The sequence below is a fragment of the Coregonus clupeaformis genome, chromosome 2 (genome assembly GCF_020615455.1).
Source record: "Coregonus clupeaformis isolate EN_2021a chromosome 2, ASM2061545v1, whole genome shotgun sequence".
NCBI lineage: Eukaryota > Metazoa > Chordata > Actinopteri > Salmoniformes > Salmonidae > Coregonus > Coregonus clupeaformis.
Window position 1 is genome coordinate 33167031 of NC_059193.1, and position 14758 is coordinate 33181788.

Sequence of the window (14758 nt, forward strand, 5' to 3'; positions counted from 1 at the left end):
ACCACTCCAGCTGACGCTTGGCATTGCTATGGAAACCCATTTCATGAAGCTCCCGACGAACAGTTATTGTGCTGACGTTGCTTTCAGAGGCAGTTTGGAATTCTGTAGTGAGTGTTGCAACCGAGGACAGACGATTGTTGCGCGTTTCAGCACTCGACGGTCCCGTTCTGTGAGCTTGTGTTGCCTACCTCTTTGCGGCTGAGCCATTGTTGCTTCTAGACATTATCATTTCACATCAAAAGCACTTACAGTTGAACGGGGCAGCATAGAGAATAAAAAGACATGTTTTGAACTGATCATTGATGGAATGGTGCAAGATTGAATGCAATGAATTGATTATTGAATGTTATGATGGACACAGCTTTGTAGAACCAAAACACACAGTCTCTGCTCAACAAACTGGAACTCGAGAACGAATCGTTTGGGGTGCTACAGTTCGCAAACGATATTGTGTTATCACCCTCACGCAATGCTTTATGCCAAGAGTCTTTCACAATCTAGTCCAATTGCGGCCACAACTAGACCTTGTTTCAAATGTATCAATAAATAATTGTGTTTGTATGCCTAGCAATCAACACATGTACATTGTTTAAAGCACACTTTAACAACTCTCTGTCACAAATGACAGCTCCAATTAGCCCCTTATAGTAAATGACATGTGAACGAGAAGCTTGTATAATCATGACTCTTTCGAGTTTTCAGTTCATCGTTCGCCGATAGGGGGTCCTGTGTGCTCTGGGCATTATTGACTCAAATGAACGAAATTAGTCTAAACATTCATTCTTTTGACTGAACGAGTCGAAAAGATCTGAATCAGTAAAAACTGCCGGATTTTCCATCACTAGTGTGTGTGTGTGTGCATGTGTGTGTAAATGATGTATGTCTATGACGTATTTACTATGTAGGCACCTGAGCTGAGCCATAAGGGAAACTAGGCAACTACCACCCCACTACCACCCCACTACCACTCTGAGATATGTTTTTTTGTCCCCCCACTTTGGTTCTGAAAACACCATTACCCACTAATTAACTTGTAATTTTTACAGATGAAGTGTTTGAGCTAGTAATGTATCAATATTTATTGTTTACAAATTAGCTATGACATTTCACCCCCATCTCAAAATCGAATGGTTTTGACCGTTTGGAAGTTTTCACAGAGTGATCTTCTCTTCTTTTGCTTTGGCCTCGCAAAAGTGATTGCTGTCCTCGTTATGAAATTATCAACTTTACCCTGTATATCTAAAAATTACCATATTCACTGATTGTTTAAAGCAAAATTACTGCTAATGGTAACCTTGAACAATCAAAATAATATCTATTGTAAGCCCCGTTCATCAGGTATAGCCAGATGAGCGTTGTGTCTCCAGTAGCGTACTATTATTCCGGCAAAACACCATTTTCAATAGCGCATAGAAAACAATAACCTAGCAAATTACATAGGTTGTCACTCAACTAATAAAGCCTAATATCATAAAAGCTATTTAGTATTAGAATGCTGAAGGTGCCGTGCAGATGTGCAAGATCAGGAACAAACTGCCTACCTCGTGTTGGTCAGTACGCGAAGCTGGGCACAGTACGCGAAGCTGGGCACAGTGCGTGAAGCTGGGCACATTGCGCAGTTTGACTAGGCTACTGATATTGCCTAGGGTCGTCCGGCATGCAAAATGACTTGTAGATCAATGACTGTCAACAGTTGTCACAAAAGATGAGAGGTATTTTCAGAAGGTAGAAAGAATGTAATATGAGCAACAACAACATTTGAATCAATTTTCTGACTGACGCATGCTACATTTGGATAGGTTAGGGGTACCAGGACTGATGCACTTGTATCTTAAACATTTGAATCGGGGCCCTACCTTCCTCTCAGATCCATTTCAACAATGTATCTGTGTGTTCTGTAGGCTGATGATGGTACGGAAAGGAACCATGACAGAGCTATGATTCATCAGCTGCTATGTTATGTTAGATCAAGACTATTAGGCAGTAGGTCCAGGCCACTGGTGTAAACTGGTTTAATGGGAAATGAATGCCTCTGCAGACCTTCCAGCACTGTTACATTTCATTTTCTCGATGCAATGCTTACATTTTAATTTCATATCTATTTTATGTCCATCGGAATTAACATGCCTGGTCCACACTAGGGTCAAAATATTGATTAGGAAAAGATCCTCTAGCAAATTCCTGTTTGTGTTATCGAAGTACAAAACATAACACTGCCATAGAAGTGCTTCAGGCAGGCTTCCAAAACCCAAAGTTTGCTCCAAAAGCCTTTAACTGAGATCCAAGTTTGCATTTTTATGTAAATATATTTGAATCTCTCTAGACATTTACTGTGATGTGTTTGCCCAGCTACATTAATATTTGTCAGTACATCTTCTTGTTCAAAAGTACCAGCTTCCCTGCGTTAACCCTGCCCAATGCCAGAAATACACTCACCTAAACTAGCATTGCATAGGAATTCTATTCAGCAGAAAACAAATTGTTACTGCCAACCACTTTCTGAACAGAAAACATAATAAACAGGGCTGTTTAAATTGGGTTTTACATAATGTTTCAAGCAGCAACAGGAGGGCATCTGAATCCCCCACATGTTGTGTTTGGAAAGGTAAAGGGGACACACAACCGTGCTGGCTCTGTGGAGGGTATTACACCCACTCTCTCTCTGGCTTGATTAATGTTACGCCAGCCTCTCTACTCATCACCCAATAGTGGGCTGGTATTCTGACAACGAGATAATGGCTGCTAGTTCGGCTTGTCATGGCGTATAGAGCAGTATTCGTTTTCGCAAGGCATCGTGATATTTAGGCGTTCTGTGGCAGGCCCTAATCTTTTTAGCATTTGATGATGTTAAAATGTCTTCGGAATTAGCATTCTCTGAGCTGACTCGGCTGGAAGCACAGCATGTGCTTTGTTTAACAGCTGCAGAAAAGGCTGACATTTATCACAATACGTAATAGAAAAGTTTGTATTCCGGAAGAAAATGGCATAACCTGCTCAGTAAGAGTTTAAATATAACTGAAAAGGCCTTTGCTAGGATCGCCTTACAGAAAACACAAAGGAAATCTCTTGAATAACATCAGATTAATGTATGCAAATAAAAACAGTTAGAATTCTGTTTTCTTCTTCAAGGAGACATACCAGTGTCAATACAAAATGCCAAATCCCCATTAATTGTTTGTGTGGCCATGTGTTTGGTCTAAACGGAACAACAATTATTTTGCAATACATTTTCCTCCTTTCGGTGACAAAACAAGTGCATTTTACAGTAATACCAAATACTTTACAAAAGCATCACCATTTGGATCCCAGATATGGACCCCATCACCCTCTTCATTTGGGTGCCTGTATGAACTTTTTTTTTTTTTTTACCTGTGAACAGTTTGGTGATGGCCTTGTTCTGGCGGCGTGCTGAGCAGATGAGGAGCAGCCAGGGCGGGAGGTACTCGTGGTGGCTGGCCAGGAGCTCAGCGATGGTCCTGGGGGTGCCTGAGCCTGAAGACCTCTGCTCTCCCTCACCCAACTGACAGCCTTCGTCGATGGAGTCAACCAGGAGGAAGAGGGCCTGCTGAGGCGGCTTGGCATTCAAGAGTGGGAGGAGAACACACCTGCAGGGCAAGAGAGAAGAGGAGAGAGATTTAGAACTCTCTCTGTGCACCTAACGCTTTCCACAGCAAGCTGATGCTGTTGAAGAGAGGTGAGGATGATTGCCTACCTACATCAACAAAAATAGATTTAATGTCGGTCTGAGTCAAACGTTTGACTGTATCTTAGAAACTGTCTCTCCATCCACAGTTCAGCTTTCAGGCCCTTGACAGGCCTTCACAGTGCAAATGCAAATCTTTAGGGAATTGAAACCTGCAGTATAGATTACAGATGACATGCCCCAGACACCCGCCCCCCCCAGAATTGAATCAGAATTTCAACTGAAGAAATGCTGCATTAACCTTGAAATAACATGAGCGTGCAAGCCAAAGGGAAAAGTGAGGACCCCATTTGCTCAAATGATAACGCATAATATGACTGCGTGCATAAATGCCATGAAGCCAGCATTGAATCTGTTCCCGTTTTATTTTCCCAACCTGCATGTTTATGCTGGCAAGACTTCAGTGCCTGTGTACAGAGCTGCTACCCCCAGCCTGATTCCAGTCTTGAGACTGTTGTTTTGCTGTTGTAAATTACCACCACCGCTAAAACAGCCTTTAGTTATGCATGCCCTCGCTGATCAAATTGGAGCCTTTTAAACATTACTTTTAGTCATACTGCAATTCCAATGCAGGGGCTCAGCAAACACTTTCCAGCCAAACCTGCCCTCCAAACCTCTATTTTCCAACAGCTCAATTTCTCAAGTGCAAGAAAAGGAGGGTAGCGCGCAGTCATCAACCTGCAAGCTCCATCATTACATCGCTCCATCTCCGAGAAACATGGCCGATCGCTCTTTCTGACGGCTGCAGCCCCACATCGAATCTGCAGCACAGACAGGAAAACCAGCCAAGTGGAATGCCAATCAGCAGAGTTTGTGTACTGCAAACTACTGCAGCCATGCCGCCTGCAGACAAACTAATTCACAGAGACAGCGATGCGGGCCTTGTTACGAGACAAAGAGCTATCATTTTCCTTAAAATCAACTGCTTTCAGAACTGTTGATAACTTACTTGCCTACAGGAAGGGGACAGGGGCTTGAAATGAGCACAACAATGGGCTCAGTGTTGCCAACTCCTCAGTAAGGAAAGTAGCTAATGGCTGTCCTAAAAGTCGCTAAATGATGTCATCACCTAATTTGCATAATTAGCCATGTGCATGTAATTGTGATGGACGCTGTAGGAGAGAGGAATAATGTCGTGGGAGAGACAAAAAGTGAGTAAAAAACACCCTACATTTACATCCCGCCCTGAATGTAAGCCAGGGCGGGATCAGCCAGCAGCGGCTTCCCGCATGCGCGAATCATTTGCAGTCTGGACACGGAGGGGTGAACATCTCCTGCTCTGACTGCAGCTGGGAGGGACTGCTGTGAGAGGACTGGACCGCCCTGGCTTACCCCCTTACTGGTGAGTGCTTTGGGACGGGGGTGGGGCCCACGGCGGGTCGGGGGTGGGGCACACCGCAGCACCCGCTGCTCGTTGAGAAGAGTAAGAACGATACGTGCTTTCACGTCAGAGTCTCCAAAAGTCTCCAATAACACCAGAAAATGTCGCTAGATTTGTCGCTAGTCGCTTTTTTGAAAATGTGTCGCTAGAGGGGTCTGAAAACTCGCTAAATATAGCGACAAAGTCGCTAAGTTGGCAACACTGAATGGGCTGGGTGCCAGACTAACTTCCGAAGTACCTCAGCCAATGATGAGTTTATTTGTGACGCATCCTGTGCCTCGTATGTTAACACTAACTATTTTGTTTGTTCCTATTCCGTCCTCGACATATGTAAATAGCTGAGGCCAATTATAATTATAATTTAGAGAAAGAAAGAGAATGTGAAACGTCCCTAATGCACCTGCCATCTGTTGTGCTGCAGTCCCCCATCTTCCACGGCCCGGCCACATTGTGCAATGTGGGCTTTGCTTTGATGTTTAGTGAAGATGTTTAGGCCGACAGGCAGCACTGGGCACCGTGCTCACGTCTTACACATTTACTGAGACGCTTTTATGGAGTGGGTGCTGAGCCTGAAATTTCCCTTGTCATGCAATGGCATAGGGAGACTGTGGCTCCGGTCCAATATACTGTACATGTCCGGCCATGACACCATTCTATTCATGGAAAAGAACAGTAGGTGGGTCAACTACTCACTGCAGAGATCCCATTGAAATGCAATAGCGACTAGCACAGTGGAAACCGAAAGAGACTCTTTTCATTAAGAGAATTAAGAGCACCTTGATTTCTTCATTTAAAGACTCAATTTGGAGAAAAAGCCAGCTCAGCTTCTTTGCATAGTCAGGAGAGCTTAGCAGAAAAGACTGCATAACAACAGCTGACTCATGGCCCCATCAGGGGGTAGAGAAAGAAAAAGCCACCAGCTCCCAATCTGGAAAATGCATACAGTGCCTTGCAAAAGTATTCATCCCCCTTGGCGTTTTTCCTATTTTGTTGCATTACAACCTGTAATTTAAATTGATTTTTATTTAGAATTCATGCTATGAAGCCCCTAAATAAGATCTGGTGCAACCAATTACCTTCAGGAGTCACATAATTAGTTAAATAAAGACCACCTGTGTGCAATCTAAGTGTCACATGATCTGTCACATGATCTCAGTATATATACACCTGTTCTGAATGGCCCCAGAGTCTGCAACACCACTAAGCAAGGGGTACCACCAAGAAAGCGGCACCATGAAGACCAAGGAGCTCTCCAAACAGGACAGGGACAACGTTGTGGAGAAGTACAGATCAGGGTTAGGTTATAAAAACATACCCGAAACTTTGAACATCCTACAGAGAACCATTAAATTATTATTAAAAACTTGAAAGAATATGGCACCACAACAAACACTTTTTTTGTTTCTTAAAATTTTTTTGGGTAATTTAGCAGACACTCTTATCCAGAGCGACTTACAGTTAGTGAGTGAATAAATTTTTCAAACCTGCCAAGAGAGGGCCGCTCACCAAAACTCACAGACCAGGCAAGGAGGGCATTAATCAGAGAGGCAACAAAGAGACCAAAGATAACCCTGAAGGAGCTGCAAAGCTCCACAGCGGAGATTGGAGTATCTGTCCATAGGACCACTTTAAGCCGTACACTCCACAGAGCTGGGCTTTACGGAAGAGTGGCCAGAAAAAAAGCCTTTGCTTAAATTAAAAAATAAGCAAACACGTTTGGTGTTCGCCAAAAGGCATGTAGGAGACTACGCAAATATAAGGAAGAAGGTACTCAGATCAGGTCAGGTCAGGTGAGACTAAAATTGAGCTTTTTGGCCTTCAAGGAAAATGCTATGTCTGGCGCAAACCCAAAACCCTCTCATCACCCAGAGAACATCATCCCCACAGTGAAGCATGTTGGTGGCAGCATCATGCTGTGGGGATGGGACTGGGAAACTGGTCAGAATTGAAGGAATGATGGATGGCGCTAAATACAGGGAAATTCTTGAGGGAAACCTGTTTCAGTCTTCCAGAGATTTGAGACTGGGACGGAGGGTCACCTTCCAGCAGGACAAAGACCCTAAGCATACTGCTAAAGCAACGCTCAAATGGTTTAAGGGGAAACATTTCAATGTCTTGGAATGGCCTAGTCAAAGCCCAGACCTCAATATGACTTAAAGATTGCTGTACACCAGCGGAACCCATCCAACTTAAAGGAGCTGCAGCAGTTTTACCTTGAAGAATGGGCAAAAATCCAAGTGGCTAGATGTGCCAAGCTTATAGAGACATACCCCAAGAGACTTGCAGCTGTAATTGATGCAAAAGGTGGTTATGCACGCTCAAGTTCGCTTGTATGTTTTACCCCAAAAAATATTTTGCATCTTCAAAGTGTTAGGCATGTTGTGTAAATCAAATGATACAAACCCCCCCAAAAAATCCATTTTAATTCCAGGTTGTAAGGCAACAAAATAGTAAAAATGCCAAGAGGGGTGAATACTTTCGCAAGCCACTGTATTATTCATTCATACATAAAGCATGGTGTAATTCCAATCATGTTCTCCTAACGAATCAAGCTGATAGAGACAATGTGAGGGGTTCTGCAGGGAGCAATGTGGATTCTGAAAATTTAGCAAAATGGCAGCCATTACACAACTAGCGCAGTTACCCCATTAAATTAGCCATTCTCTAATTTCCTCCAAAATCAGAAAGGAACTCATTCTATTCCTTCTTGGATTGAGTGATTTCACTGACTTACATTGACGGTACATGTTTCTCAGCTTGTCATTGGTCAAGGACTGCAAAACAAAACCAACAAGAAGTTGCGCAACAAAAATGTATGCAAGTAATTACAAAGAGACATCAGAGTGCTTCATGAAAAATTAAGCACTTGTCACTCCGTATATGCCGTATGTATGCAGAGGTGAATTGGTAACATGCCAACTATGCTGGAATGAACAATGCTAGCGTTTTGTCAAAGAGGAGTAAAGAAAGTACATTAAAGAATGTATAAAGTGATGGGGCTCTCAGACATCCAACACAACACAATGTGAACTGGTGCTGCAGAACAAAGTAAAACCATTTCTAAAGCTCAAACAACTGCATCTCCACAACCCACAAGCAGAAAAACATTTTTGAAATTTGCTGATAACCTGCATAGTTTATCAAGAGCTCTCTTGGCATAAAGCTATTCGGCCCACATTTCATATCTCTATGGGCTTTTCCCCCTCCTCCCTGCAGTAGCAAGTAGTAATGGATTGGTTGACTGGATTTACTGAATGTGTGCTTTTAAACAAAGCATTTTCTGAATTGCAGCATACCGTTTTTCTCATGAAAAAAATGTATGTATAAACGGTGTAAATGCTACTACATCTAAAGCTGGGCGGACACTACATGTTTTTAGCCCGAGCTACGGGCTCCCGATCACCTCCCGCCGCATTTTTCCAAATCGGAGGAAATCGGAGCAAACCCTGAGTAAAAACTAACGCAGCAGCCAGTAAAGTGTAAGCACATAACCAATTTGCGGTTGATGGCTGTCACGGGCTCCAGGGCACTCTACAGGCACTTACGGCATCCAGATAATTTTCAAACATGTTGAATACTGTATATTCGGCCTCAAATTCGGCCATTATCACCAAGTGTGAGCAGTGCTCAGAGCAGGTGCGAGGCATGTCCCACCATCAGCAAATCAGTCACTCAGAACTATAAAGGTTCTCTTCACCTACATCACAAGTTCAACACACACACACACACAAGCTAGCTGGTCTTCTGGACTAGTCGAATTTAAACCTGTTCTTACCTCAAGCTCTTTTTACAAAATCGACAATCCACATTGTCCTCTTTTCCATAACCAGTCACGTGCCAAAATTCGCTTCTTTCTTGCTTTTGTCTTTTTGCTTTTTCAGAGCATAACAATCAGTAATGTAGTGCTATTTTTTTAAGTACCGGAACAAATTGTTTAAAAATGACATCATAATTTCTTAATGAAAGTTGGTACCGAAATGTAGCCTATTGTACGATATTATTTTAGAACAGTGGTCACCAAATGGTCGATCGCAATCGACTGGTCGATCTCCAAGGCATTCCTAGTGATCGCGAAATATTTCTATAAAAAACCCAATGATAAAGCCTTGCATTCCTACTTTTATTCTGTCTTGCGCTGTTGGCAGTAGGTGCACTTGTTTCAGCTGCCCTGCGCGCAGGGTAGGCGAAATGTTCACATTTTGAACCATTTCATGTGTCTGAAGGTACAAACTCTGCCTACTTGGCATGCCCAGAGAGCAAATCAAGTGCACCTACAGTGAGGGAAAAAAGTATTTGATCCCATTTACATTTAAGTCATTTAGCAGATGCTCTTATCCAGAGCGACTTACAGTTAGTGAGTGCATACATTATTTTTTATTTTTTATTTTTTTCATACTGGCCCCCCGTGGGAATCGAACCCATAACACTGGCGTTGCAAACGCCATGCTCTACCAACTGAGCTACATCCCTGCCGGCCATTCCCTCCCCTACCCTGGACGACGCTGGGCCAATTGTGCCCTCCCCTACCCTGATCCATCCCCTGCTGATTTTGTACGTTTACTCGTTTTTCAACCACTCCACACATTTCTTGTTAACAAACTATAGTTTTGGCAAGTCGGTTAGGACATCTACTTTGTGCATGACACAAGTAATTTTTCCAACAATTGTTTACAGACAGATTATTTCACTTATAATTCACTGTATCACAATTCCAGTGGGTCAGAAGACTGTGCCTTTAAACAGCTTGGAAAACTCCAGAAAATGATGTCATGGCTTTAGAAGCTTCTGATAGGCTAATTGACATCATTTGAGTAAATTGGAGGTGTACTGTGGATGTATTTCAAGGCATACCTTCAAACTCAGTGCCTCTTTGCTTGACATCATGGGAAAATCAAAAGAAATCAGCCAAGTCTGGTTCATCCTTGGGAGCAATTTCCAAACGCCTGAAGGTACCACGTTCATCTGTACAAACAATAGTACGCAAGTATAAACACCATGGGACCACACAGCCATCATACCTCTCAGGAAGGAGACGTGTTCTGTCTCCTAAAGATGAACGTACTGGTGCAAATCAATCCCAGAACAACAGCAAAGGACCTTGTGAAGATGCTGGAGGAAACAGGTACAAAAGTATCTATATCCACAGTAAAACGAGTCTTATATCGACATAACCTGAAAGTCCGCTCAGCAAGGAAGAAGCCACTGCTCCAAAACCGCCATAAAAATGCCAGACTACGGTTTGCAACTGCACATGGGGACAAAGATCATACTTTTTGGATAAATGTCCTCTGGTCTGATGAAACAGAAATAGAACTGTTTGGCCATAATGACCATTGTTATGTTTGGAGGAAAAAGGGTGGATTTTGCAAGCCGAAGAACACCATCCCAACCGTGAAGCATGGGGGTGGCAGCATCATGCTGTGGGGGTGCTTTGCTGCAGGAGGGACTGGTGCACTTCTCAAAATAGATGGCATCATGAGGAAGGAAAATTATGTGGATATATTGAAGCAACATCTCAAGACATCAGTCAGGAAGTTAAAGCTTGGTTGCAAATGGGTCTTCCAAATGGACAATTACCTCAAGCATACTTCCAAAGTTGTGGCAAAATGGCTTAAGGACAACAAAGTCAAGGTATTGGAGTGGCTATCACAAAGCCCTGACCTCAATCCTATGGAAAATATGTGGGCAGAACTGAAAAAGCGTGTGCGAGCAAGGAGGCCTACAAACCTTACTCGGTTACACCAGCTCTGTCAGGAGGAATGGGCCAACATTCACCCAACTTATTGTGGGAAGCTTGTGGAAGGCTACCCGAAACGTTTGACCCAAGATAAACAATTTAAAGGCAATGCTACCAAATACTAATTGAGTGTGTGTAAACTTCTGACCCACTGGGAATGTGATGAAATAAATAAAAGCTGAAATAAATAATTTTCTCTGCTATTATTCTGACATTTCACATTCTTAAAATAAAGTGGTGATCCTAACTGACCTAAGACAGGGAATTGTAACTAAGATTAAATGTCAGGAATTGTGAAAAAAGTTTGAAATGTATTTGGCTAACTTCCGACTTCAACTGTAACTATAGAGAACATACAAAATGATTTGGTAATACAAAATGTAAGTTTACACACTCCCAGGAATGTCATACATGATGGATCGTTAGCTTATACACTAACTTTCACACATCGGGCGGGGGTGGGTGTGGAGCCAGAGACAGCAGGAGTTCAAACTGTAGAACCCAGTTCCTACATTTGAATATAAAAATTGATTTTATCAAACAGAACTATGCTACATTTTATCTCTGGGACCCTTAGGATGACAAATCAGAGCAAGATTACATTCAGAGGTGAATGTATCAAACCAGTTGCCGTGGTAAGTTTTTTGTTGTTGTGCACTCTCCTCAAACAATAGCATGGTATTTTTTCACTGTAATAGATACTGTAAATTGGACAATGCAGTTAGATTAACAAGAATTTAAGCTTTCTGCCCATATAAGACATGTCTATGTCCTGGAAAGTTTGCTGTTACTCAACCGTCCCGTATACGGGACACCGATTCCGTAGAGGTTAAGAAGCTACACTTCCACTGTTTCAATCAAATCATATTAAGCCTAGCGGCGCACGCTGTTGAGTTCTGGCCGCGTGAGAAAAGAAATGCGACCATTCAGCACATTCATAATAAAATGTCATAAGTAGCCTAATTATGTGGTGTTTTTGGTCCAACACTAGAGCCTAACGTTACACTATTCTATTATATTCGGTTTGTTATGTATAATACTAATGAATCATTAAGAGATCTTGCGAGACATATTGATTCAACTTTAATCTCAACTTTATTAAACAAGCACCATTCGGAGAAGTCGACGCTCCGCTGGACACCGGCTGCATTACACCCCTGATACCAATGCACATAAAGGAACACTTCCTCAGTTGACATTATGATTTCCTTACTACACGTGCAAACCTGCCCAGCAAATATAGCCAGATTCTGGCCCGATTGTCCAATCATACTGCCACAGAGGTTCCGCGAGGTAAAGGTACTTTACCGATTACTAGTTCACTATAATTTGGCTTGACTGAATCATTAAATGTGAGAGATTCAAGGTGCAAACAGCAAATTAGTTGGCTTACAGACAAAAAGCGGCTTCTGGTAATGGATGTTGCAAAATAAAATACAAATGTTCAGGCTTCCTATAAAAGGTAGTCTAGAGCTGTCTAATAAACAGTGCTCAATAGACAGCTCATTCAATGCAAGATAAAGACAGAATGGGAGAAAGTGGCTAGTCTATACAATGAAATAACCTGCACAAAAGCAACTTATTTTGTTCTTTGGACTTCATCTCTTCAAACAAACCAAGAAAACAAAACATGAGACCAATTTGGCATAACCTGACAATTAATTTAAATGGCTTAAAAGCAGAAAAAGTACACAATTTAAGATAGTTCAATGAACACAAACAGGTTTAAGCCCTACACTAACCCCTGAAATGATTGAACACCCAGACGAGGTGTGCATTCCCGGGCCAGACGGCCAGTTACTCAACACTATCAGTGGGATCTGAAATGTCATCCCTTCCAACTCCACGACCGCCTACGCCTTTTTCACACCCCTGTTAAATTTGACTCTGGGACACGCTACACAGTACACAGCATGCTAGATGTCTGAAGAAGTCTGATGACGCAGACTGTCGGGACAATGAGAGGGTCTCCTGTATTTCACCCTGATGAGGAAACACAAGAAGACATCATGTAACAGACAAAGCATACGCAACTGCCTCCCCTCCCATTCACTCTAGTCAGAACGAGACAGAAGAAGAAGGCTGATATCCTGCACGGCATTGCAGGATTGACATCCTCTGAGAACACAGAAGATCAACCGCAGCTGGGGCTTTCATTTCACATCACTTAGCGACCTCCTAACGTGCGCAGCCAACAGCTCAGTTAACATTTAACCCGTTCGTCATGCAAACACGCAAAAGGGGATCCGATGCACGTTTGGGCTTTTTAGTGTGATAACACCCCCTCCCATACCCACCGCCCCTATATGCCAAGTCAAAGCGACGTGGACAGAGAGGATGGCTCCAGAATGCTGAGTCATCGCGGCATCCTTTAAAAAGTGACCTAATCTGCAGTGAGTCTTCCGCAGCCGTGCAACGCATGAAGGGCGCGCGGCGCTTTCATCTTCGATTAGCATCTGCTTCTTTCGCTCCAACTGCCGCTCTGCAGTCCCCAACCCACTAGCAATTACTCATTTCAATTACTACATTAAGAGTAAATGTACTGGTCCAACTTTACAATAAGTGTCCCTTATAATATTGTATTTCCATGGTAGGCAGGTACTGTGTTATCCCAGTGTAGGTAAACATTGTTACATAGTACTTACCACTGTTGCACCTGTGGAATGCACAATTTCAAGAATTTGACAAACTCAGAGTAGAGATGCATTTTTAGGATATAATTGAATTGCATCTAATGGTCATGACACAGGTTTGTGAGGTTAGGACAACCATATGCCATGAACATATAGTGTCAGCAGAGTTTCAATAGATCCATGTATGGCTGGGCGATATGGCCTAAAAATCATATCTAGATTTGTTAACTTATGAGCGATTCACAATATATGTCAATTTTAAAATGTTTTCTCTAAATAAGCTTTGTTGCAAAATTAATGGTCAATACACTGAATTTCAAACTGTCAAGAATAATCTAATGAATTCAGGGCTTGTTAACTTATACCTAGGATAAATGTTAGCCTTCCACAACCCACTAATGATTAAATTATTTTATAAAAAATAGATTAAACTTACTTTTTTGCCATAATCACTGATCTTGCTTTCAAGTCTCTCTATGAAAATGCCCTTTTTGTTACAAATGTAACCAGAACCATGCACAATGACCAACTTCTGGCAGCAGGTATTATAGAAAATTAACACAGGTCTCACAAACAATCTCTCGAGCACAAGCCCACGTGCTAGTGAGTGTCAGCTGATCTTTATATTTAAATTCTAGCCAAACTTGATCTATTTGCTTGCTAACAAGGTAGAACAGTTTAACTTTTATGAATACACCTTCCTGTCCGACTCCAACTGTTTGAACAACATAGCCTGTTCACTTTGTTTAGATGTTGAAATCAAGTGGCCTACCTGGCGAAGAAGATGCTTATTTCTCAGAATGAGAATGTGTTGACAATTCCTTACATATACAGTGCCTTCGGAAAGTATTCAGACCCCTTGACTTTTTCCGCATTTTGTTACGTTACAGCCTTATTCTAAAATTGATTACATAAATAAAAATCCTCAGCAATCTACACACAATACCCCATAATGATAAAGCAAAAACAGGTTTTTAGAAATCTTTGCAAATGTATTAAAAATAAAAAACAGAAAAACCTTATTTACATAAATATTCAGACCCTTTGCTATGAGACTCGAAATTGAGCTCAGGTGCAACCTGTTTCCATTGATCATCCTTGAGATGTTTCTACAACTTGATTGGAGTCCACCTGTGGTAAATTCAATTGATTGGACATGAAAGGCACCCACCTGTCTATATAAGGTCCCACAGTTGACAGTGCATGTCAGAGCAAAAACCAAGCCATGAGGTCAAAGGAATTTTCCGTAGAGCTCCGAGACAGGATTGTGTCGAGGCACAGATCTGGGGAAGGGTACCAAAACA

General features: G+C 42.2%; 1 protein-coding gene across 2 annotated transcripts in view; it reads right to left on the reverse strand.

Moving 5' to 3' along the window:
- Window positions 1-14758, reverse strand: part of LOC121534185 (ankyrin repeat domain-containing protein 50) — a 40457-nt gene that overhangs the window by 18646 nt on the left and 7053 nt on the right. For both annotated transcript variants that reach the window (XM_041840737.2, XM_041840728.2), the window contains exon 3: window positions 3370-3605. In XM_041840737.2, coding sequence (XP_041696671.1) covers window positions 3370-3605 — 236 coding nt within the window. The remainder of the gene's footprint in view (window positions 1-3369; window positions 3606-14758) is intronic.